General features: G+C 39.3%; 2 protein-coding genes across 5 annotated transcripts; one reads left to right on the top strand and one right to left on the bottom strand.

Moving 5' to 3' along the window:
- Positions 1-1569: 1569 nt before the first annotated feature.
- On the top strand, positions 1570-7801 carry LOC113028345 (non-selective voltage-gated ion channel VDAC2-like). Of its 2 annotated transcripts, none has more exons than XM_026178541.2 (9): positions 1570-1717; positions 2544-2615; positions 2744-2793; positions 5810-5962; positions 6038-6090; positions 6179-6406; positions 6506-6656; positions 6782-6839; positions 6926-7801. In XM_026178541.2, exons 2-9 carry the CDS (start codon positions 2549-2551, stop codon positions 7015-7017), a joined length of 852 nt encoding a protein of 283 aa, XP_026034326.1. In that variant the 5' UTR covers positions 1570-1717; positions 2544-2548; the 3' UTR covers positions 7018-7801. The 2 variants fall into 2 exon arrangements, with proteins under 2 accessions (XP_026034326.1, XP_080161189.1); XM_080305063.1 differs by having other exon boundaries at positions 1691-1717; positions 2544-2649.
- Positions 7802-8546: 745 nt separating this feature from the next.
- On the bottom strand, positions 8547-18462 carry LOC113028346 (catechol O-methyltransferase domain-containing protein 1). Of its 3 annotated transcripts, none has more exons than XM_026178542.2 (7): positions 18223-18462; positions 16300-16424; positions 16081-16186; positions 11317-11435; positions 10668-10722; positions 9461-9594; positions 8547-9362 (listed from the first exon to the last, which is right to left on the bottom strand). In XM_026178542.2, exons 1-7 carry the CDS (start codon positions 18317-18319, stop codon positions 9210-9212), a joined length of 789 nt encoding a protein of 262 aa, XP_026034327.1. In that variant the 5' UTR covers positions 18320-18462; the 3' UTR covers positions 8547-9209. The 3 variants fall into 3 exon arrangements, with proteins under 3 accessions (XP_026034327.1, XP_026034329.1, XP_080161190.1); XM_026178544.2 differs by lacking the exon at positions 18223-18462 and adding an exon at positions 17774-17949; XM_080305064.1 differs by lacking the exon at positions 18223-18462 and adding an exon at positions 17677-17939.
- Between the last annotated feature and the right edge of the window lie 8136 nt (positions 18463-26598).

Raw genomic sequence — 26598 nt, 5'->3', positions numbered from 1 at the left:
TATGGTCCCACACGCAGTCTTTTTCTTAATGTGTCCTAGTCCATTAGAGTTATAACCACAGCAGCTGAAATGTCCAATTAAATATCAGGTTAAAAGTCCAACAAAAAGAAGGGAGAAACCATATCTTTATGTCTCTGTGGAAGTCAATGGGAAAGATACTGGGCTATTCACAGAGCTGCTTTGAGCCTCATCACTTGCTTCAGAGGCCTCAGCAGTCTCTACCTGTTCATCCGGCTCACCATCACCACATAGTCCACTGCAAGGACCTCAAGTGGTGTTGTAATATTGCTGAATGTCACTAGGTACTGGATACCTTTAACCAGTGTGCACCGCTTGCACTGCCGAGCCAGTCCTCCTCAACAGACTGAGGGTGCTCTTTGCACTGAAATGCCCCCATCTTCATGTTGGCTCTTGCATACCTTATGTTGCAAGGGTTCTAGGACAATGAGCTGCTGAATCTCTTCCCCATCATGGAGTCTTTGTGTGTATACCACACGCTGATAAAGCCTAAGGTGATCAAATAGCTGGTAAAGTCGCCTTTCATCAAGTGCTGATATGTGAAGTTCAGCACATGGAAAAAATGTCCTCATCTGTGTCCTCCCCTTATAGGTTCTTCCTGGTATGGAATCTTGGAGCCATCCCCATTAGTGTTGTCCTGTCCGGCTTTGCAACACGCTTCAAAGTTATACTGGCAAAGCTGTACTACCAGTCGCTGCTCACCAGTCCTCAGATTAGCATAATGGGTTGTACAAGGGAGTGTGGTCTTTAGCTCAGACACGTGTTTCTCAAGCTAGCATGAAAAAGAGACGAATGTTTAACGCTCGCAGGTGTTTGCACGCTTTGCAAGCGGATCGAGGTTTGCGATGAGATGACATTGTGCAGCACTTAGATACAAGTGTATTTAAATACTTTACTTTATATTCATTAATGACTTAATGTATAACTCTTGAGCACTTATTTTCGGATTTTTCTCACTTTATTTGCACTCCTTTGGTGCTTGAAGTCACAGACTGTGCCATGTTGTGACACAACAAAAGGACTATATATTTTATTTTGTAGCTTTCACTGCGTTCAAACGATGTCCAAAAATGTTCAGAAGTTCCTCAGAACTACCGTACGTCTCCTGATGAAGAAAATAAGCGAATGCCCCGTTAAAGACTCTCTTCTGTCATGCTAGGGCCTGCTACAAGATTGTCTTAACGAGCAGGTAAAGTGTACCTAATAAAGTGATCCACGAGTGTATCCTGTCATTAAAGGCTTTTCCTCCTGATTATGTAAAACCTGTGAATGATACGTTAGATTTGGTGAGCGGCACCAATGTAGCACTATAGCTGATTTCTGTACAGCTCTGTATGCATAAGCCCGTAACTTTCAGTCGTATATAGGTTGCCATAGTGATTTAGAGGTCTTCCATTTGCCTGGAAGACCTCTCGCATTATTAACGTGAAAGTCGCTTTTTCAAAATTCAGTTTCCTGTTGTAAAATATAATTTATGTATAAATTAATATCCATATGATTTAAACAATTACTACACGATTCCTATTTCAGTCGGGCACAAAACGCACAGCTATATTTTCGGGTCCTGCTGAGCCGAGGTCAGCAGGTTGTTTGCTGCGGTGTCTCCTCCATATCGTCCTACACCGGCTGTACTCGCTCATTCCGCAGCTTTTCTTATCTGTCAAGTTAGTGGGTATATAATAAAGAGAAGAAACTCTCGGTAAGTAATAGGCTGAGTATTTACACACGTTATCCGTGTTTTATTTGTTGTAGTGCAGGGGTACTGCTGTCAGACATTCTATTTGCTAGCTAGAAAACGCCCCCTACCCATAGACTGTATGTAATTTTATGCCCTTACTACACTCAGTGCTGTGGTTGCAAGTATTTGCATGGAAAATAAATGTATATTCAACTAACACTCTTTAATTTTGATAACGTCTTCAAAGTAAAGCTCAGTTCACTTATTGAATCCATGACCCAGATGCTCACTTAGTTTTTTCCATACTATTTAAACCAATTTTGTATGCAATCTGTTATAGCGTTTTTCCTTCTTAACCAATAACCTCCATGCTCTGATTACTTGAAAACGTCGGTCTAACCTTGAGAATAAGGTGAAAGACACCTGAACTCGTGTCTTTATATATAGCTAGTGACAGCAGTTAAACAAATAAATATTAAAATAAAATCTGAATTACAAATACTTGACAGAAACATTAATTGTAGTCAAGGTTATAATAGCTGGGATTTTACTACTTCTCTCTTAGTTTTTTTTTGGTTGCTTAATGCATTCACTGTATAATGTTTCACCATCATTGAGTTTAAAGCAGTTGACAGTAGAACAAGAATTTAAAAATATTTCCAGTTGTAAAATTTGTAACTTTCCTCTCCATTTGACAGCCACAGCTATCACACTTTACAGACGCACATTTTGCCCATGTCTATACATATGCTTGGTTTTAATTCTTTTATTAACTAACGTTTAAAAGCAAGCTGCTTTTTATACTCCTGTGTCACCATTTACATTCACTTTTCTCTTGTGTGTATAGGCAGAATGGCAGTCCCTCCAGCATATGCAGACCTGGGCAAATCAGCAAAGGACATCTTCAATAAGGGATATGGTAACTGGAAGAAAGATAAAAGGCACCTTTATAAGTGTGTATTTGCTGACCTGAAGAGGTCAGGTCTGCGGCTGGAAATGCCTTTTCCAAGCACAGGAAGTAGTATCTCACTGTCATTGTCTTTGCAGGCTTTGGGCTCGTCAAGCTTGATGTGAAGACTAAGTCTTCAAGTGGAGTGGTGAGTTTAACTGTAAATATAACATCCAATGTTGAAATGTAGCTAATGTATACTAATATTGTTATCATAGATATGAAATATCAACACATAGGTTAGAGGGTAAAGGGCCTGCAGATCCTAAATGACAAACAAACATTTCTTTCATTTTATCAAATATGTGATTCCATGTTAGTGCTGAGCAGCATGACCAAACATTTGTATCAAGGCACTTTTTTTCTTGCATGCTCTTGCATGTTTCATACTCTTGCTCCATAACATTGTATTTTTTATTATTATTTGCATAGATGGGCCTTTCTGTATTTTGGCAGTGGCTCATTCTTCTGCCTGGGGAGTACGAGATTTTAATAGCCTCATAAAAATAGATAAATCATAAATAAAATAAATGCTCCACTGTTCTGCTAACAAGAGGGAAATGAAGTAAACTGTAATGCCAATTTGTGTTACCATATAAAGTCAGCATCTGGCTTGTTTGTGTTGATGTTTCCACAGCAAAGCCATAAAATGTAGCTTTGAACTCCGTTTGGAGTTAGTCTTAACAAGTTTGGTGGTAAAATAATTCTGTCTCCATGTAAAAACACCTGTTAATGTGTTTTCTTTGCCTCGCCCGGTTTCCTGGTGCTGTGTGGTCCTAACAGTTTGTGTTACTGAGTATATTGTTTAGTAATGGAACTTTGTAAAGTAGTGTTACAAATTGTCAATGTTTCATAGGAAGTTATGTCTTGTGTTGTTTGTCCTTTAAAAGTAAGTTTGTTGTGAGTTTATTTTTGAGATTTTTTTTTTTTTTTGGTTTCATATGGTTATATAACCAGTGTTGGTCAAGTTACTTGAAAAAAGTAATCAGTAACTAATTACTGATTACTTACCCAAAAAAGTAATCCCATTACTTTACTGATTACTTATTGTCAAAAGTAATTAATTACTTACTTAGTTACTTTTTAAAAACACGATTTACAACCTGAGTAGGTGATAAAGCGATAGATCTTTCAGCCCAATTCTGCTTTTTCCTGCATAATCCATCATACAAAATGTAATCAAATGGAAAAGTCTCTTTTTAAAACTTGTTTTGTTAGTTTTAATCTTTTAACTTTATGCATCAAGCAAAAATTAAATTATATGCAACATTCTCTGACTGGAAGAAATTTGTTTTACATTTAAACCTATTTTCTGCACATTCCAGCACATAAAATAAAATATTTTCTTTGTGTTTACACTCAGTCTTTCAAATAGATGCAAGTGAAACACAGCAGAAAATAAATAAAATCAAAGACTAGCGGTCCTGTTGCTCTATTTTCACCTGTAAAGCAGGAGTGGGGTAGGCGGAGGTTTACCCTGGTGCAGGTGTGCCGCAGCAGTCACTTGAAGAATCCGCGAGTTTCTCTGTGAGTTTCCCATTACGTCGTAGCTACTCGGTGCTAGCTTGGAAGTTTAGGGGTTTTTTTCCGCTGTAAAAAGAAGTTTTCTTCCCACGCATAACTGACGCTAATGTTTTTGTCACTTTTTATGGAATCAAACTCAAAATAAGGTCAGTACTTCCACGCTTTAAACGCTGCACGCTCATACTCTCTCCCGTACTCGATATATTATCCATTGTTGATCTGCACACAGATGTTGTCACGGACGTCGCCCTCGCTTACGTCACTGTCATGAGACATTCTCGCAAAAAAATCACGGTTTTAGTAACGCAGCATTCCTACAGGAAAGTAACAGTAATCTAATTACCATTTTTGCAATAGTAATCCCTTACTTTACTCGTTACTTGAAAAAAGTAATCGGATTACAGTAACACGTTGCAAGTAACGCGTTACTGCCCATCTCTGTATATAACAGATTTTCACTTAAGATGCTTCATTGTGGTCTTTACAGTCTAATCATTTAAAGACATTAAAAAAAGGTTGATTTTGTTGCACCTTTGAAAACGTCACATCAGGCATAACCTCACGACATCTGGTTTGCTCCCCCAGCGCTACATTATGGATAAAATTGCAAGAAAACTTGTGGCCATCGGTTTATTTGTTTTCTTTGGCTAATCCAAGAAGAGGAAAAAAAGCTTGTTAATCCACGATTACTGCAATTACTGATCCAAGTCAAACTTAACGATAAATTCAATCTAACTAAACTAAGCACACAAATATGTATTTAGTGAACACACTAAGCATGCAGTGCAGGTTTGAAAAAGTATATAAAGCTTTGTATTAGTGACTTCTCTAAAACCTTCTTGGAGTCAGGTGCTCCCATTAAGGAGGATGACAAAAGGAAATCTGCTCTTCTCTGGAAGAATTAGTTGCTGCAAAACACACCAGCTTTCGCAGGACCTGTAGAAGGATTGTTATATTGTTATAGAAGTGTAACTGGAAAACGATGCACAACTGCGCCCCCCCCCCCCCCCCCCCCAAAAAAAAATAAAAAAAAATAAAAATCTATGTACCAACAAGATTGTAACTCCAAACACACAATTTAAAAAAGAAAACAAAAGCTGTGTTGTGCGTTAATACTCAGTGTTTTCAGGAGAATCGTGAAGTACAACTGTTTTGTGAGTTATTACTTTAATCAGATTGTGCTTGTTTGTAATTGTGAAATGAAGATCACAGTTAATTATAAATTGTTATTTATTGTCACAGTGAAAGAAAAATCAGTCAACTTTGTTTTAACTGTTTATTTAAATTCTGAGATATAAATTAAACGGATAATTGTTTTGACTCCTGTTATTATGTTTGGTGTAAAATCTAGAAAATATATAAAGACAGTCTGAAATAGATAGAAGTGAACTTCTGACAGCAGCACAAGGGTCAGAAAAAGTGAACTGGTTTATATTTAGAAAACAGTAAAATCAGAAAAATAAGTAAACTAAGGTACATTAAAAAAAAAAAAAAGGTTAAAGTACTATACAAGAGTAATTTGCACAATGCACAAGTGGTACCATACACTAAAATACACATCAGACTTATTAACATTTGTATGTATGACAGATAACAGACTTTTCTAACCAGTATCGTTTTCCCTCATTTATTTGTTTCAGGAATTTAAAACATCAGGCTCATCCAATGTCGATACCAGCAAGGTCACTGGAACCCTTGAAACCAAGTACAAATGGGCTGAATATGGGCTGACGTTCACGGAGAAGTGGACCACGGAAAACACTCTCGGGACAGAAATTTGTGTTGAAGATCAGGTAATTTATATCTTGGCTATAGTGTTGACCATTCCAAATATGAAATTGGAAAGTAAATTAATTTTTGTTTTTTAGATCACCAAAGGCCTGAAACTTACATTTGAGACAACGTTTTCACCTAATACTGGGTAGGTTATTTACTGATTGGAAATTCGTGATTGGCAGCCTGTTACTAACTCAGTAGTCTTATGTAAAATGTTCATTTTAATTTCACAGCAAGAAGAGTGGCAAGGTTAAAACGGCTTATAAAAGGGAGTACCTTAATGCCGGTGTTGACGTAGATTTAGACTTTGCTGGTCCTACTATTCATGGAGCAGCAGTGGCCGGATATGAGGGATGGTTGGCAGGTTACCAGATGACCTTTGACACGGCTAAATCCAAGATGACCAAGAGCAACTTTGCTGTCGGTTACAAAACTGGGGACTTCCAGCTCCACACCAATGTGTATGTTTTTTGAAGACAATATTTTAATGATTTCTAATATAATTTATTGATCCGTGAGTCAAGGTGTAATGTGTATTTGTTTCCCCCCATTTCCCTCAGAAATGATGGTTCAGAGTTTGGTGGCTCTATTTATCAGAAGGTCAATGATGACCTGGAGACCGCTGTGAATCTTGCCTGGACAGCGGGCAACAACAGCACTTCCTTTGGAATCGCTGCTAAATACCAGTTAGACTCCAGTGCCTCCATATCAGTAAGATATTCTCACATTTTCTTACATTTTAAAGATATTATAAAGTCTAGTTTGTAGTCCAGAATAAAAGACTAACAGTAACTTTCAGTGCTTAAATGATTTCATGTGGGGTTTTTTCCCTGCAGGCTAAGGTGAATAATGCCAGCTTGGTAGGAGTTGGGTACACCCAGACTCTCCGGCCCGGTAAGAACAACCTCATTAATAATGTCCAATAAAAACACTTCTATATCTTAAGGAACTCGTTTCATTAAGTTCACTTAATATTTCAGGCATGAAACTCACCCTCTCTGCACTTGTTGATGGGAAGAATATCAATGCTGGTGGCCACAAACTAGGTCTAGGCCTAGAATTGGAGGCATAAGGATAATGTCTGCTACTTCATAAGAAGAGGAAGGATTATCGGCAGAACCTGACCTTCTGCCTTCCTGTGTGGTCAGCAACGTATATTCTAACGACTAAGCCAAAACAAAGTAGAACCCCCAGGACACAAGCACTGATGAGATGGAAACCTTTCCACCTACTTCCTTTGATTGTGGTTACAATAAGTAGTCAGTCACATGTATTTATTAATCAGCTATTACTCCTTTCAATTTACCATAATGATAATTATAGAAAAACCTTCCACTCGCTGTTGAACATGAGCTTTTTTTTTAGTTTGACGAAGACAAAGAGTGGTTTTCAAAACAAAAACTTGTTCCTTTGCTAAAGTGTGATCACATAGAATGTAAACCTGAGGTGTTATTTTGCACAGTAGGATTTTTCCCTTAATTAAGCTCTTCCTCCTTTGTTTTATTTGCACATTTTATTTATATTTTGGTAGTACTGCCTGTGGAAGGGTTACTCCAACAAATTATGCTATGAAGACTGAAGCCAGCCTCCTGGCTGTGCTTTAGTTGTTTTCTTAGAGAAAACAACTAAAGAGCAGTTTGACTGATGTTTAAATGTTCTGACTGAAGAGTTTAGGACCTCTGCTAGCTGCTTCTAAGTTGCAAGGCTATGCTAAATACATTTTTATTTCCCTCACTGTGGCTTGAGTGACTGAGTGAATTATCCACCTTACTTCCCCTTTGAGGACTGTGACACTAATCAGGGAGCTGTTTGTGTGTTGGTGTGTGTCTACCTTTACAATAAAGTCCTGAAATCAACCTTTCTTCTCACCTCTAATTTGATGCCAATTAGAGGATATTATACAAAGTCAGCTTATTTAAATTATGCAATAACAAAACACGTGCAATTTACTTTAATCAAATACTCACACAGAAGGAAGGTTAGGGTAGATTGCAGTCGACTGGATGGTTTTCTTACGCCTCTCAGTTGAGTGCATAATCCTAGCTACAGTCGCTCCTATAGGACAAACATGTTTGAGCCAGTCAAGAGAGATCAAAAACAAAATTTTAGTTAAGTTTAGACTGTACCCCATAACTTCCACAGTCGGCTTGCTGACGTGTTTCTACTACTGTTTGCATAAAAACATTTTGTAATATCACTTAGCAAAAAACAGGGAATAATCTGTTTCTATCCCAGAGTTACTTCAAAAACTGGCAACCTTTGATCTGTAGTGAATGCATTCATATTCTGGACTGGATTAACCACAAAGATTTTTCCTATTGCGTAAGCGGTCAGTTCACTGTTTACCTCAGCTGTCAGTGCCATGTGAGAATCATCCACCTTTATTTACTCTAGAAGAGGCTTTAAAACTTTGTCAAAGGAGATTTTGAATCTGTGAAGCTCACTTGTGACCAATGACAGCAATTTTGAGGTGAGTTGTTAAGTAACAGCTGTTGTTTTTGGTGCTGTTAGCCAGGGTTAGTGAAACTGTCTTTCTAGATATTTCTAGACAATAAAGGATTTTATTTATTGGAAATTATTATTCTTATACTCTTAGTATTCTCATAACCTTTTTATTATTGTAAAATTTTGCCAAATGCTTGTATTTTTTCACAGTAACCCCCCCCCCAAAAAATCTGAACAATAAAACAAATTGGTGGTTGGCAGGCTACCAGATGACCTTTGACACAGCTGAATCCAAGATGACTAAGAGGAACTTTGCACACAGTAGAATTTGCCCTTATTTAAACCCTTTCTACTTTTGTGTTTTGTTAGTACTGTGCTACCTGTGGAAGGGTCACTAACAAAATATGTTCTGAAGACTGAACCCAGCCTCTTGGTTTGGACTTGTTTCCTAGAGAGGCTTGATTGTGCTCAGTTAAGAGTTCAGGACCTCTGCTACCTTCAATAGCTGCTAAGTTGCAAGTCAATGCTAAATGCATTCTCATTTTCCTCACTGTGGCTTGAGTCAGACTGAGTGAATTAAACACTTCCCATTTTTGGACTGCGACACTAATCGGAGCTGTTTGTGTGTCCTTCACAATAAAGCACTGAAATCAACATTATTCTCATGTCTAACTTGATGCCAATTAGAGGATATTATATGAAGTCAGTTTAGTGAAATAATGCAAAAACAAAACACATGGAGTTTTTTTTAATTTTTTTTAATCAAATCCTGTTGTATAACTTCAGTACTGCGCACTAGCAGCACTTCTCAGATATGCACTATAATTTGATGGCCAGGGTGACTCCATCTCCCACTGTCAGCATGTTCAGATTAATTCGGGCATCTCTGTACAGCTTCCTGTTCAGCTTGTCAATGGCCACAGTGTCGGCGTCATCTGGGGACGGATTCAGCACCTTCCCACCCCACAGCACCTGCAGCACCAGACACATTTTTATAGAGGTTTTGCCGCTTGAACTGGCACGGTGCAAGAATTTGTGTGTTTCGTGCTTATTTTGGTTGTAGCGCTTACATTGTCGATAGCAATGACACCTCCTTTTCTCAACAGCTGCAGAGACTTCTCGTAGTAGTTGTCATAGTTAACTTTGTCAGCATCGATGAAGATGAAGTCAAATGTTTCTGCTTGGCCAGAAGACAGGAGATCATCTGAAAGAAACAATGAAACCGAGGGGTAAAATGTCCATCTCAGGGTATTGTAGCTGTCACACAGCTGGTGTACTACAAAGCAACTTTGACACAGCTTGGCTTAATTTGCATCAACTGCAAACCCTCAGCAGAGATAGTGGCTAACACAGTGGTGATTATCGTCTCTCTTTGTTAACCCAGGCTTTCTGCTTCAGGCTCTGTGCACGCTCACATAAAAGGATAGATGGATCAACCAAGTGCCATTTACTTCAGTCAGATACCTTATCAGAAGAATGTGTGATAGAAATCTATAAAGAAAGGTCTATGAAACAATATATATAATACCAAGAGCCAACATTGGTGCTGCTCATCATTAATGGTGAATTCATATGCAACCACTCTGTGTGCCTTCAGTGCTGGATTTTATTTCAAATTTGACAGCTGCACACGAGCTTTGAAGGCTTTATTACTTCATCATAATTAAAAAGAAAATGTTTTTTTTTAAATTTAACTTACAACAGTAAAAAGCTCAAATTTGGCAATTTTCTATTAAGACGCATATTTAGAGAAATTGCAGGTCATCAGCCTGGAAATGATTGTTCAGTGGATGTGGAATGACCCTTACATGACTTATTTCTAAGTAGGCTCACCGGATCTACCACCTCCCAAATCCCACTTTAACATCTGAATGTAAGACTATAAAGTACTGCTTTACTTGCAATGTTACTTAAATAGTTATTTAGTATTTATTAAATCATACATGGTGAAAGATTCCAGAAAGTTATTTTAACGATCCATGCTACCCTGGTACCAAACTCTCTGACTCAAACCTCCGTTAAACTGCATCTGCAACAGGTATTATCTTTTTCAACTTGTCAAAAACCTTTACCCCAGCTGAAGTACTAACAGAGCAACACCCCCAGAGTAATTAAATCAGTTGTTGGACGCAGATTACCACAAACTGCTCTGTCCTACTAAAGGAAATTGAATGCATCCTCAGACCTTTGGGAAAGACATTTTTGAACATTTTTATCAGTAAAATGCAAATCTCCAGTTAAATGTATGAGAGCAAATAAAGAGAAACATTACCATACCTAAAGTTTTCAGTGCTGGCTGAATGCGCAGATCAATTTTTTTCTCGACTCCAGCCTGTTAATGGAAAGAAACAATGTTTTAAAGAGTAAAAGAAGTGAAGGGTGTGTCACAAAATATCAGGAAGCCTGTTGCTGATACATTTATCTGCATGATTATTCAGTTACCTTTCAGAGTCCGTTACATAGATGTATTGTGTAACACTTGTTCTTACCTAGATTATTATGTTTAAAGCGCTATATAAGAATCAGACCATTTAAGCTCTTCAGGTTCTGTTGACACAAATCACTGCTAAGAGATTTGTCTTTCGACAAATATTTTCTTGCTTGATTTTAGATTTCATAATTACACTGCCATAGTCAACTTATCATAGACGAATCATCTGAATATTTCTTATATATCAGTCATTTAAAAAATAAAAACCTGCTAAATCATTTTTGTTTAATAAAGTGATATCTTTATGTGATATCTATAATCAGTTACAGTAGTTACTGATTATAGTTACTTTTCTTTTACTCAACTATGTGCAAAGATGTCAGACAGAGCTGTATACTTCCCCTGTGATGACTGATCATCCTCTGCACTGTTCGGTACTTTGTTATAAGCATTATTACATTTAATAAAACAATAAAACACAGATTTGAAGCATACCTCTTTCCAGAAGGGTTTACCAATGTTGGTGTACTCTTCACTGATATCGCATGCTATCACAACTCCATCTTCAGGCAAGGCCAGTGCCATGTTCAGTGTGTTGTAACCTGTATAAACTCCTATAGACGCAAGAAGAAATCATCATTGTGCATGACAACAGAAAGGGGGTGTGATATACTGCATACTTTAATACAGTTTTCTCTATTTTTTTTAGCCAATTTGCTATAGAAATTGATTTCCTGACCACATCTGCACATTCCTAGGATTCTAGCTTTTTACATGTGTGGATATGCAGGACGGGAGCACCTCACTGATGAAATGAAATGAAAGAATTTTAAGAGTAAGGATGTGTCTTTGTCTTCAAAATAATTTAAAGTAAAATATTTTTTTTATTTTAAGGAGCAACAAATACAGTCAAACTTGTGCTTTCTCATGCTTAAAATTATTAAACAGATAAGTCAATAGCCTATTAAGCCACAAACATCCCTAAAAAGACATCTATATAGTACTGATCCATCAAAAAAATATATCTATACTGTATGTGTGTGTGTGTATATGTGTGTATATATAAAAAAAAAAACAAAAAAAACCACCCAGCACGCCCCTGCGGGCGGTTTATCCTTCAAGCTCGGGTCCTCTACCAGAGGCCTGGGAGCTTGAGGGTCCTGCGCAGTATCTTAGCTGTTCCCAGGACTGCGCTCTTCTGGACAGAGATCTCCGATGTTATTCCCGGGATCTGCTGGAGCCACTCGCCTAGCTTTGGGAGTCACCGCACCTAGTGCTCCGATTACCGCGGGGACCACCGTTACCTTCACCCTCCACATCCTCTCGAGCTCTTCTCTGAGCCCTTGGTATTTCTCCAGCTTCTCGTGTTCCTTCTTCCTGTTATTGCTGTCATTCGGAACCGCTACATCGATCACTACGGCCGTCTTCTTCTGTTTGTCTACCACCACTATGTCCGGTTGGTTAGCCACCACCATTTTGTCCGTCTGTATCTGGGAGTCCCACAGGATCTTAGCTCGGTCATTCTCCACCACCCTTGGGGGCATCTCCCATTTTGACCTCGGGACTTCCAGGTTATACTCAGCACAGATGTTCCTGTACACTATGCCGGCCACTTGGTTATGGCGTTCCATGTATGCCTTGCCTGCTAGCATCTTGCACCCTGCTGTTATGTGCTGGATTGTCACTGGGGCATCTTTACACAGCCTGCACCTGGGGTCTTGCCTGGTGTGATAGACCCCAGCCTCTATGGATCTTGTACTCAGAGCTTGTTCTTGTGCTGCCATGATTAGTTCCTCTGTGCTGTCTTTCAGTCCAGCTTTGTCCAGCCACTGGTAGGATTTCTGGATATCAGCCACCTCCTCTATCTGCTGGTGGTACATACCGTGCAGGGGCCTGTCCTTCCATGATGGTTCCTCGCCTTCCCCCTCTTTCTTGGGTTTCTGCTGCCTGAGGTATTCACTGAGCACTCGGTCAGTTGGGGCCATCTTCCCAATGTATTCTTGGATGTTCGTTGTCTCATCCTGGACTGTGGTGCTGACACTCACCAGTCCCCGGCCCCCTTCCTTCCGCTTAGCGTACAGCCTCAGGGTGCTGGACTTGGGGTGAAACCCTCCATGCATGGTAAGGAGCTTTCTTGTCTTTATGTCAGTGGCTTCTATCTCCTCCTTTGGCCAGCCTATTACCCCAGCAGGGTACCTGATCACGGGCAGGGCGTACGTGTTGATGGCCCGGATCTTGTTCTTACCATTCAGCTGACTCCTCAGGACTTGCCTGACCCTCTGCAGGTACTTGGTGGTTGCAGCCTTTCTAGCGGCCTCTTCATGGTTCCCATTTGCCTGCGGGATCCCCAGGTACTTGTAACTGTCCTCTATGTCTTCAATGTTGCCTTCTGGTAGTTCAATCCCCTCAGTTCTGACTACCTTCCCTCTCTTTGTTACCATCTGACTACACTTCTCCCGTCCGAACGACATTCCAATGTCATTGCTGTATAGCCTGGTAGTGTGGATCAGTGAATCGATGTCTCGTTCACTCTTGGCATACAGCTTGATGTCATCCATGTACAGGAGGTGGCTGACAACTGCTCCGTTCCGTAGTCGGTATCCGTAGCCAGTCTTGTTAATGATCTCACTGAGGGGGTTCAGGCCTATGCAGAACAGCAGTGGGGACAGAGCATCTCCTTGGTAGATCCCGCACTTGATGGTAACTTGTGCTATGGGCTTGGAGTTGGCCTCTAGTGTTGTACGCCACATCCCCATTGAGTTCCTGATGAAGGCTCTTAGGGTCCCATTGATCTTGTACAATTCTAGGCATTCCAGTATCCAGCTGTGGGGCATTGAGTCATAGGCCTTCTTGTAATCAATCCAGGCAGTGCACAGGTTGGTCAGTCTGGTCTTGCAGTCTCGGCTGATTGTTCTGTCTACCAGTAGCTGGTGTTTTGCACCTCTGGTATTCTTGCCAATTCCTTTCTGTGTCCCGCTCATGTATTGACCCATGTGCCTGTTCATCTTAGCCGATATGATGCCTGACAGGAGCTTCCATGTAGTACTGAGGCAGGTTATTGGTCGGTAGTTGGAGGGGACCGGTCCCTTCTTGGGGTCCTTGGGGATCAGGACCGTCCGGCCTTCAGTTAGCCATTCCGGGTGTCTCTCGTTAACTAGCAGCTGGTTCATTTGTGCTGCCAGACGCTCGTGGAGTGCAGTCAGCTTCTTCAGCCAGTAGGCGTGAACCATGTCGGGCCCTGGTGCTGTCCAATTCTTCATACTGGAGACCCTTTCTTGGATATCTGCCACTGTGATGGTTACTGGACCCTGTTCAGGGAGGTCGCTGTGGTCTGCCCTCAGATCCACTAGCCACTGAGCATTGCCGTTATGGGTTGCATCCTTCTCCCATATGCTCTTCCAGTATTGCTCCGTCTCCAGCCTTGGTGGTGCTGTTCTCTTGCCACTGAGAGTACACCTTTGCTGGTTCTGTGGAGAACAGCTGGTTTATTCTCCTGCCTTCTATCTCTCTGGTGTACCTCCTCAAGCGGCTGGCCAAGGCTGTGAGTCTTTGCTTGGCAGTTTCCAAGGCCTCAGGTATGGACAGCTTGCTGTATTTCTTAGGCACCTTATTTGTCGCACCTTTCTGCAACTCTGTTGTCCCTTCTTTCGAATGTTGGAACACTGAGCTACTAGTTGTTTCGCCGTCATTGTGGATGTTGGGTATCGAAGAATCCATAGGTCCCTCATCCTATTCATGTAGCCCCTTCCGCCGGGGTTACTTGCGTAGTAGCATTCCAACAACGCCCTGTTTTCGTCCCTTGCCCACCGATGCCTTCTTGTTCCAGTAGCCCACTTTTCGTCAGGGTGCCCTGGTTCCTCAACACCTGACGCGGACCTTGTTGATCCGGGCGACGTCCGAGCCGGCATGCCTTCATATTTATCTGTCTCGCTCATGTCTGCGGTAGGCTTGCTTAGCATAGGGGGTCTAGCCTTAGGACCCTTACTGGATACAGACGCCCCAGGCAGGAATCGAACTTGCGATCCTCTGTTCCAAAGGCGTGTAGTTTAACCACTACGCTATCCAGCTGCTATAATATATATATATATATATATATATATATATATATATATATATATATATATATATATATATATATATATATATATATATATATATATATATATATATATATATATATATATATATATATATATATATATATATATATATATATATATATATATATATATATATTAGGGGTGCAACGATACTCCTATCGATATTGAACCGTTCGATACAGTGCTTTTGGTTCAGTACGCATATGTATCGAACAATACAAAATTTTTAATTTATTTTATCAACTTTTCTTCTGACGATGCTGTCTGTGTTGAGAGCTCAGTGGATCTGCGTTCGACTAGTCCGCCTAAGCTGCACTGTCAAGCGCAGATCCACTGAGCGCAGCGCAAGCTAGCAAGACAGAAGCTAAGCTCGTTGCAACATGGCAAATTGAACCTCCCCCACCCTCATTCAGATCTGGCCTTTGGAACTATTTTGGTCTTCATGTGGAGTATGACCCTGAAGATAAGCGCATCATGGACAAAAGTAAAACAGTATGTCGGATGTGCCAAGCAAAGCTCAATTACATGGGTGGGAATGCATTTATCGAGACTTTCAACCCCAGTAAGGCCAATTATTGATCTTCGGATCCACATTATGTCAGCAGCCATTCTCCACCTATGTTAAAAACAAACAGCGCTCACACCTCACAGAAGAGTGTGTGTGTGTGTGTGTGAGAACAGGAACAGATTAGTGATCGATTTAAATCTCGCTGTAACTGGAAAGCATCTCAAACTGCATGTCACATTGCTACTGAAGTTTGCATGCGTTTGGTGGTGATGGAGAAAGTAAAATATTTTTATCCTTGATTCTAATCTGCTGCCAACTGCAACTACTAAAGCACATATTAGAAAATGGATTCAATCATTAAAATCGAGTTTACTTTGGTCCTAAAGAACTAAAGCAGCTTCCACAGCTCCTTGATTGATTGATTGCTAAACATGCCAAAAAAAAGGTTCAGTCCACTTTGAAGACTTGCCTGCTCTATGTCCTGCTCTCTATGCAATTTCCTGTGCACTCCAAGTAGCCAGTGTTTTGTGTTCATATTGTGCAATGTTACTGTGTTTGAACAGGTGAAAAAAAGGGAAAGCTTAGTCATAAAAGCTGCGCATGTTTTTATCAGTTTGGATGTTCGTGTGATGTCAAATTCGTCACCCTTACCAATCTCTATCGCTTTCTTAGCTTTTATTAGTTTGGCCAAATTGGCCAACAACTGTGACTCTTCAGAGGCAACCATCATCCCGTTCCAGGAGTCTTCCATTGTTCTCTGAAAGCAAGCGGAGCGGAAGCCAGTTACATAAAATTTCATAATGCCATATGAAACCTGATTAGATTTATTACAATAGATTTGCCAGAGCACAAGCGGCAAGACCTCCTTACCAATTTGAGTTTTTTCAGCACCGGATGCTCCCTCACGGAGTGATTGACAACATACTGTAACAGTGGATTTTCTTTCCCCCCGCAGTGACTTTTGGAGATGCTCATTCTGGAAGATTTCTTTCTTCCTGAGGGCACAAACAAACCATAAAAAAGACATAAGGATCTTAAGAGCACAATGATGTCAGAGGACTCCTAGCCAGCTTAAATATATTTCAGGAAACCTAAGATCTAGTTAATAAGTAGAAGTTATTTGATTAAGTTCAAACCCAAACGATTTCAACAGGGAAATTAAATTATTGCAGCAGCAGCAAAGACAAAAAATTAATATTGAATACTGTAAGATAAGATAACCTGACATCTTTTGTTAAATATAATTTGGTAGACATAGAACATATCCATGTGGCATCTGTAAATTTGTATAAATATGGGGCCTAATTTACTGTAAAATGGCATTTAATCAGCTGTAAAAATATGACTTAAGGAGGAAGGAGAAGGAGTTTTTCTAACATTTCTACACTCATAAACTTTTATAATTTAAACTGAGCAAACTGTATGGGATGATTCTAAGACTGAAGTCGAGAATAAATCATTTATTACATTACAAACAATTATTATTTGCACGTGAACCATGCAATTTGTATTGTAAATGTCACTTCAGAAGCTGTTGGGGTTTTTTTGTAAGTCTATCAAGCTCAACAGTAGCTAGAAAGTGAAGCAAATATATGATTAGAAGAGGACTTTGTACTGCAAAGCCTTACACTAGGTGTTCACTCAGTCTTATACAAACTTTATGCATTACATAATAGAATCTGAATCTAAAAATAAGATTGATGTGATCATGGAGGCTGTGTTTTTTTTTTCAGATTCAGCTTCTCATAAGTTCATTAGTGCACCAACATATTCTTCATCTTGTGTTGTACCAAGGTAATTCACACAATTTACAACTTAACTAAAAGCCAGATCACTGGAAACCGCATATTTATTTCAATAGACCCCAAATCAGCATCGAAGCTCTTACCTCTTAGATAAACGGCATAAACACAAACTCGAAGTGTTTACAGCGACGAAACATGAAGTGGAATATTTTTTTGTTTAATTGTCTGTATTAACAGGAAGAAAAAAAATACGATAAACAGATCCTGAGATATGATTTTTTTGAAAATTTCCCCGTTCAAAACAACGCAACAAATACAGGCTAAGCCTAAACATAACTTCCAATAATAAAACCACTATAACCCTGAAGCTTTTAACTTGCGGTAATAAATAAATACAATTAAAAAAAATACCATAGAAGTCTGAGTCACACACAATTCTCCTGTATTCCACTCATTAATAATAAACATAAAAAACAAACACAATGGTTCGGCTTTAAGTCACCTTGCGCACACCTTGTTACAGACAGGCTTTCTTGCTTTAGCGACGACGTCACGTCATAAGGATTACTTTTTGTAGCATTGTCCGCCTTTGAACTTACCGATAAAATAGCCGGCAACAAAAACAACACCAAGCGTGACGGAGCCCACCAGCGCTTCTTTAGAAACGATACGAAATGACATTTCTTTCACAAATTCAGCGCTGTTTGAGCTCTTCCGGGTTTCCTCGCCACTGTACCGTAATACTACGCATAAAGGCGCCGCTCCGGGGTGGGTGAAAGGCGATTACAATTCTACAAGTCTGCGTCTCCTACTGTTTTGTGTTCTGCTTGGCACAAAACACCACGATTAAAATGTAAAATCAAAACAAACAAGAGAGGCAATTCAGAAAGAAAGGGTCACAAGAAGGGAATGTGTGTTTTGATAAACATAATAATTACAGTGGCGGAATCATTTTAACTAAAGGGAAAAACATGTTGCATACCCACTCAGGGTTTTAAATAAACTGTATACTGTAGCTGCAATCGACTACACGAAAACGAGAACTCACCGCAAAGTAGAGACGGGTCTGGTGTGGTTGGTCTGGAGGCGCGACAGAAACGCGAATAACTCAATTCCTGCTTAACCAACCTTAAAAATATGGCCATTCATGTATTCATAGTGGCGATCATGTGACCTGCTTCAGCTCTCCTGATAGGACTGTAAAACAGAAACCTAACGGCAGAAAGAAAATGGATCGCTATGATTTAAAGATGCGAGGAGACAAATATCAGAAAGTGTAACTGTAATCCTAATAAAACACGCACATTCGCAGATTAAATAAATTTTAAACAGATTAATGTGTATTTCTAATGATCAACAAGTACCTGAACTAGAAGTACGTTTCATGCAGAAAGTTAAAAGTTTTCATTTCTATAGTTCTGCACTATAAAACGTCATTGTAAGTATACTTTTTGTTACTTTTGTTACTAATTTTATGATGTTATATATTTCATGTTTCTTCGTGTAGAGCATTGATGGGGTTAAAGTTGGATGCCATTGCATAATCCCCTGGTTATCCTTCCACTGGTTATTGTTCTAGTGGTGCAGCCGACTCACTGTGACTCATCATTTATTTGGTTAATTTATTTCTGAGAAACATGGTTTACTGTAAAGTCTACTCAGGTTTTATATGCAGTCTAAATCTGCAAAGTAAATACAGCTGTTATTGTAGTAAAGTAAAAATTTAAAAAATGCAATATGGAAGTATAAGGTTTTATTCAAAGGAGCTTGCAAAGAAAAGCGTCTGGACTTCTTTAAGTTACTTGAAGACGTTTCACCTCTTATCCGAGAAGCTTCTTCAGTTCTAAGGTCAAATGGTGGAGAGTCCCAGATATAAACCAGAGGGACAAAAGGACCCCCTGATGATCCTCTAATCGCCTGAGCCAAGGTGTGAAACTGGGTGTGGGTCCCAATCAGCCAGAGTTTCGGGTGAGTTCATTGTGAAACCTGGCCCCACCTTATCATGCGAATTCCTGAGATCAGATGGCCCAAGATGTGAGTGGGCGTTAAGGCGTCTGGGAAGGGATCTCAAAACTGGATTATAGATGGCAGAGATAATCCAGTTTTGAGATCCCTTCCCATGAAATGCAGTGTCAAAAGCACGTATTTTTACGTCTGAAACCGTAGACTGAAAACTGTAAAGTAGGCTGTAGAATCAGTGAGTGTTTCACTCAGATTAAAGAAACAAATGTAACAAATAATCAAATACAATTTAGTTAATAAACAGCAACAATTCAGTGACATTAAATGTACAGTGTACTTTATTCTGTGGGAAAGAGCAATATAACAACACCTGATATTACATCAGTCAAGTGTAGGTCAGGACTTTGATTTATTTACTGATAAAGAATTAGTAGGAAAATCTAAAACGGAAGAAAACTGAATCGTTTGTTTTTAAGAACCGAATGAATATCTGCTGATTTATTTAATTTTTTTAGGCTGTAGTTTTTATTTTCCATACACTGTCACAGACTTAAGTATGATTCAGTTGGTTCAGGGTATTTTAGTTAGGGCTTAAGATGGTTTTTCTAGTGATTTTATAGGATATAAGGAAAATAATATATGTAAATAATTTTCCCAGCCCTACTAGTGATAGCATAAACTCTAAACTTTACTGCCACTCAGGAATGAACTTTTCTTTGGCACAGTGGCATGTTGTGTCCCATAATCAATATTTTTATTTCTATGGAACTTTATACACTTTAATAAAGCCAAAGTTTCCATTTTATTAAAGTGTGGAGGCAAATACTATATTTACTGCAGTAATAATGCTAATAATAGTACTTTGCAGATTCCCTTTATCCACATCCTTTATCCTCCAATCTCAAGTCCTCTACCAGAGGCCTGGGAGCTTTAGGGGCCTATACAGTATCTTTGTTGTCCCTAGCTGTGTGCTATTCTGGACAGAGATGTCGGATGTTGTTTCTGGGATCTGTTTGAGTTACTCGCCCAGATTGGGGCTCACTGCCCCAAGTACTGTGATTATCACGGGGGCCACTGTTGCCTTCACCCTCCACCTTGGGCTTTTTTTGTTTGTGTTTGTGTCACTTCTTCCTGATGTTGCTATCATCTGGTATAGTTACATCTCACATTATGGGCTTCTTCCTCTGCTTGCCCACCACTACTATGTCCAGTTGTTTAGCCAGTTTGTCCATCTATTTCTGGAAGTCCCACAGGATTTTAGCTCGGTCATTCTCAACATTTTGACCATTTTGACCTTGGGACTTTAAGGCCATACTTGGCCTAGATGCTCCTGTGTACTATGCTAGCCACTTGGTTATGGCATTGTTGGCCAGGTACTGTATGCTTTGTCTGCTAGTATCTTGCACCCTGCTGTTATGTGCTGGATTGTCTCAGGGGCATCTTTGCACAGCCTGCACATGGGGTCTTGTCTGGTGTGGCAGACCCCAGCCTCCTGTGCTGCTATGTCCAGCCATTGGTCGGCTTTCTCATTGTCAACTACTTTTTCTGTCTGTTGGATTTTATTGTATTGTATTGGAGACAAAGGCTGAAAGGTCTGTAAGGCTGTTGGACTATGATGGTGCTCTGTAGCCTCTGATTCTCCAAAATAAGATAAATGTTGTACTATCCAACACACACAGCTCTGAGACTTTGAAATTCATTTATATTTATTTGTATTTTTATTTTCTTATTGAAAATCCACTTTAAATATATTCCTGGTTACACTGTTACACTGTAAATACCTTTCTTGTTTTTCTATAAATTGCTCTCAGTGTGTGTTATTCTTTTGGGCCTTTGCTGTGACATGAATTTCACCTCATGTAAATTCATGTGCTGGAATGACCCAGTAAAAACACTTGAATCTGTGAAAACCAATTCAATTGAAATGCATTTCGATTAGTTAGTCGTTACCAGCCTTCATTGCTTTGGTTAAAGCGTAAAGGCAACAACAACAACCATGTTCTTATGAAGCTTATCAGTGTATTCTTGCTCTAAGGAATGAGTTATTCCATGTGGAAAATTACCAAATAATCCGAAGTTTCACAAATTAGCGTGTACTTGTCCCTTTAGCAGAACAGTGTACACTACCCAACTGTCTCACTTTCTGGTTCCAAATTTGACCCCAAATTCCCAGTTGTCTTTTACATGTTCTAATGTTTGTTAACTCCATGTGAGCACTGAGACAATATGTTTTTGTCTTTTGCAGTCAATTTTCAACATCTCTGTCCTAATATTACTCCTCCTTATATAACTCCTTTTATTCCTTGAGTATCCGTCAGTCTTCACATTGTTAATATTTAAGTTTAGTACTCATTTGAACTTTATTCACATATTATAAATAAAATCATCCATGACATAAATTATTAGCTAATCATAAGTAATACTGTATATAATGTGATCAAGATTAGATTATTTTATTGTTTTTTTTCTTACATTGTATTTGCTAAACAGAAAGTTAAATGAGAAGACATGTAATACAAGAGTTCTTACACAAGGGGGCAGCATCCTCATACTAATGAAATCCAGCTATTTCAATGTGAGGTTTTGGTTTACCGCCCACTAAACAAGAACAGTGGCCTGTAGTTTTATCTGACATAGTTTCTAGGTTTGATAGACACATTTTTGTTGTTGTTTTAAGCAGTTGTTTTATTCACATGTGGATTATTAGTGTTGACCTTTATGCCATTTAAATCGCACTGGTTTGACCCCTGTGTTGATGTGGAACAAGAAGCATGACATAATGCAAACTTTTAAACGGCTTCCTTTGTGTATCTGCAGCATGTGCCATCATGATGACTGCTGTTCGGTCAGGGAGTCACAAAGAGATGAGATTATCCTACAGTGTATAGATACAGTAAGTGTTGCACTCACACTTCAGGGAAAGTATCAGCTAATAAACCAAGCAGAGCACAGACGGCCTTTATTTATTGTGGCGTGCTGGAACATTTTTATTCTGTCACACTGGGCCATTTTGATTAAAAGCAGGGTAAGCGTTAAGATTATTACAGTTGAGCTTTTGTTCAACAAACTGCTGTCGAGAGCCATTTAAAAGCCACAGCTTTGATTAACACCTCATTCTAATAACTTCTATGACTCATATGCCACTCAGGATAACAGGGGAGAAAAGCTGCTGTAAGTGTAGACTCGAACCTTTTAAACAGCTATTATTAATCTTCATCTTGTTTCAAAAACACAAAAAAAATTGGTTTGAGCTTTAAATCTTGTCACACAAAGTAAAAGAAGAAATTGATTAATAAAAGAGGGGAATAAAGATTTTAGAGGAGCATTTGTGGGGATGCGTGTTAGTGATGAGAAATGAATTTTCAGTTGTTTACAGAAACCTCAAATTAGAAGAAATTGTGATCATCTAAAAATGAGGCTAAGTAACAATAATTTAAAATGCTGTTAAATACATAACTCTAATATACAGTAACATGGTGAGCAAATACTGACAGGTCAGAACAACAGCATCCTTCATATTGTATGGTACAAACCCTCCAACAATTAACAACTAATTTAGCTGAAAATTAGCAATTAAAACCCAGAATTGTTACCATGAAAGCCGACTAATGAGTATTACAACAACAATTAGATGTGTTTTTGTTTTATATCTGCCCTCTATACATATTTCCTGTGTATATAAAAGTTAAGATGCTTTTAAGGTTAATTATTTGTGTCTTTAAAAAAAAATCTTTTAGCAACTCTGGCTGCTGAATCTTTTATGTCTATAATTTTTTGGGAATGGAGATTGGAGAAAACACTCATATTACACTGAATGAGGAGCTTTGTAAGTCCTGTGCATTTGGAGGCCAGTAATACAACACTGTCTGTCTGAGTCAGCCACACTGGGCTGGATTCATTCTCAGAGTGCAAATAGATCAATTGCTGCTCCTAAATGAAACTTTCCCGCACCGGTTGTACCTGACAGATAACTTGCTATCTCTGCACTTTCTGATCTGCTGTACCAAGGCAGAACTCGATGCTGACCGGCCGCTGCTGGACGCTGACGGAGCCCGAACAGCTGGAGAGCATCGTGTATTTCTGCAGGAGGTTGGGACACTTGCAGCTGGGCGGCCGAGGCGTGGAGCTTGCCTCGGGGTAAGCCTCTTGTGTGAGTAAACACCATAACAATCAGGCAGAGTTGCACGCTTCCTGGGTCGGGGATTTTTCTGGTATGCCAGAACAATGTCTGACACTGTTGTGATGATTGAATTTTATAGTCTGGCCTGACTCAAGTGTGCTGAAAAGAAGTGTTTTTATGGTGTCTCATGCCACAATGAATAATGTTCTGCGAAGTGTGTAGGCTTTCTCTGTAAGTGTGATGAGGCAATATTCTGTTTTTATCACTGATTACCGGGAACGTTTGAGTCAATTATCTGTCTGCGCACAGCATTTCAGAGAACTTGAAGATTTAAGTGTCATGCCATATCAGCCGTCCACCTTGTCACTCCTTTACTTAGCAAACGTGCCCCACAAATTTTAAACCAGAGCTGAACTCGGCTCCTCAGATTTCTCTGCCTTCCAGACAATGAAATGCCACGTAAGTCCGCTCGTCTCAACTCTTGAATTTGACTTTGGCAGCAGTCTTTCTTTTTGACTGACAGATGAGCGAGTGATACAACTCCATCAAAAAGTGCAGCCTGACAGTCTGATTTGACAGCCATCTTCAGACCAAATATACTCCTTGTTCCTGGCACTACATCAACTTGACAGGAAGAAAAGTGGTTTAAAGAAATAAGAAAAGAAAAAGATTTGGCTCTCTACTCGGCTATCCATTTCACTGTAAAAGGACAGAAAAAAGGTTCCCTTTGTGCTTCTAGCCTTTATAGACTGTTACAGAATACTTATGCCTGTCAGACCGCTGATTATGAGACTGTAAAATGTCAAAAACAGATAAGAAATCACCCGACAGTCAGACTGATTTGCCATTTTAGTTTCACGTCATTCGTGCCGCCTGACATCGTGTCCATTTTGATTTTGGTAGGAGGGCGTTTTGTGCTTGAGCCCATCCTACCAAAATCATTCCAATGAGTGACTAACGTAATGTTTTTAATGCAGAAATGTGTCCATCAGGTGTTATTTCTGTAAGTCAGTCTAGCACAAGCCTTTCTCATGCTAGTCACCATTGTTGTGGACATTTTTATGTTACTATATTTCTAGCTTTGCCTAGGGAAGATGATGTCCTCATTTTTAATTACAGCAAAATTCTCCAAACAGGAAATACAGCAAGCAGTGACCTGCAGATCAGAATGATTTAAATTGCCGACCAAGTTAGCAACTGCGGCTGTGAAGCAATTAGCTGATTAATCCAACTGCTTGACTTACACGTCACAATTTAAACCTTCCAAAAGAAATGGAACCAAAAATTAATTTGTGATTTGTGAACAACAAGTCTTAAAGAAACCACAAAAACAAAAAAACTACAAAACAAAAAGAAAATGTTAATAATGAAACAGTATTACATAGTTATACATTAGCAGCTTGATGTTACACTCACTGGACACTTTTTTAGGTATACCTAGTACTGGTTTGGACTCCCCTTTGCCTTCAAAATTGCCTTATTTCTTCATAGCATTGATTCAATAAGGTGCCTGAAACATTCTTCAGTTTTGGTTTGGTGGATAGCGACATGATATCACATTGATTTCACATTGCCTGTGTAGCCCTGTGTACTGTAGCCTCAGTTTCCTGCTCTTGGCTGAGTGTCACCCTGTGTGGCCTTCTGCTGCTTCTTGTACATCTAAGATGCTCTTCTGCATACCTTGATTATTTAAAGTCACTTAAATTACCTTTTTTCTCCATTCTGATGCTTCGATTGAACTTGTCTTGGCCGTGTTTGCATGGCTAAATGCTGTTTGTTGCTGCCATGTGATTGGCTGATTACACATTTGTGTAAAGCAGCAGTTGATCTGATGTACCTAATGAAGTGGACAGTGACTGCATGGTATACCGGACCCTAGGTAAAACAAATACAAATTGAGTGTTTAAAGCAGTATGAAGTCAAAGCGTTTGGCTTACAGGGATTACTTTAAACAAACAGCGACCTACTTCATTTTGGTTAGTATGGATATCCTCCATTGTAATCATGCACAAATTAAGAAAAGCATCATATTAGGCTAATTTTAATATACACGCTAACAAACGTCCCTTAATAGCCATTAAGTTGTATCGTTTTTCAATAATTCAGGAATCTGACTTGTTTCCTGCCATTAACTGGGGGGCGGGGCTACGTGGAATCGTAATCTAGTCACAATAATCCTTCCTGTACTTGTGCTGTCATCACTCGAGTGTGTAAATCCTCATCACTGTGATCATGTGATACGCCTAAATTCTGCTCTCCCATTTAGCCAATAAAATTCACAGGCTTAAATCATTCATGGCAACCATTTACATAATTTATAATTAAATCACAACCTGATGGCATGGAATTTATTAATAGTGAAAGTGGATGTGCCACGATGGTGATATACTAATTAATATCTTTAGTTATCAGTGGCACGTTGCTCACTGGGCCGGGGTTGGTTATGGGGCAGGAATGATGCATCGCAACAACAAATTATCTGTGCATTTAAGTGGGAATGTCCCGGAGTGATGGCCACAATATGCATTTGCCTGAAGAACTTAATGGGAGACTCTTCCTTATCAGAGTTGTCACATGTTGTGGCTAATCATTTTAAACACGTCAAGCGCAGGGCTAATGCATTTTCATCCTCCAGCTCCAAAGTAGGGCTGCAGGGCGTCTTTATTTGCACTGTTTCCACTGTCCGTTATAAGTAACTGTATGCCACGCATGCTCTCGGTAACACACTCATACTGAGAGCCGCATTGTTAGCACGGATTTAAAATAGATTTCTTGACCCATTGCTAAATTGATTGCAGCATGACAATATTTAGTCAGAATTATTGGCTTGGTTTCTGGGATCTGCAGTGTAAGACTTCTGTTTTTTTTTATATTCACTGACTTTTTCTTTCTTTTTTTAAATACACAATTGTTTAAAAAGTCAGCTTCAGGTTAAGTAGGATCAACAGTATTGCCACTGTATGAAAAATCTAAAAAAAGGTTTAAATCTACCTTAATGTGCCAAAGGATTATAGTAAAAGGGTAAAACAAATTATACATAAACACATAAAATGCTAGAAAAGAGAAAATGCCCATGTGCTTTAAAGTGTCAGCCTCTGAGGAGGTACATGGGATTTTTTTTATAGTGAGGAAAAATAAAAACAAAAGCTGCATTTCTTTTGAGCGTTAGTGTCCTAATAAAGCTTGATAATCCATAGATTGAATAATAACATAATGGTCCCTGTAAATGAAATCACAGCGTGTTTATGGGGACTGCTGAGAGTGACTGGGAAATTGTTACTAGACGCAGTTGCTGCTGTTGACTTTGCAAGAAGAGGTTGATGTGACCTGATAAAGACATCC

The sequence above is a fragment of the Astatotilapia calliptera genome, chromosome 8 (assembly GCF_964374335.1).
Source record: "Astatotilapia calliptera chromosome 8, fAstCal68.1, whole genome shotgun sequence".
Lineage (NCBI taxonomy): Eukaryota > Metazoa > Chordata > Actinopteri > Cichliformes > Cichlidae > Astatotilapia > Astatotilapia calliptera.
This window is presented reverse-complemented; position numbering and strand designations above follow the sequence as displayed.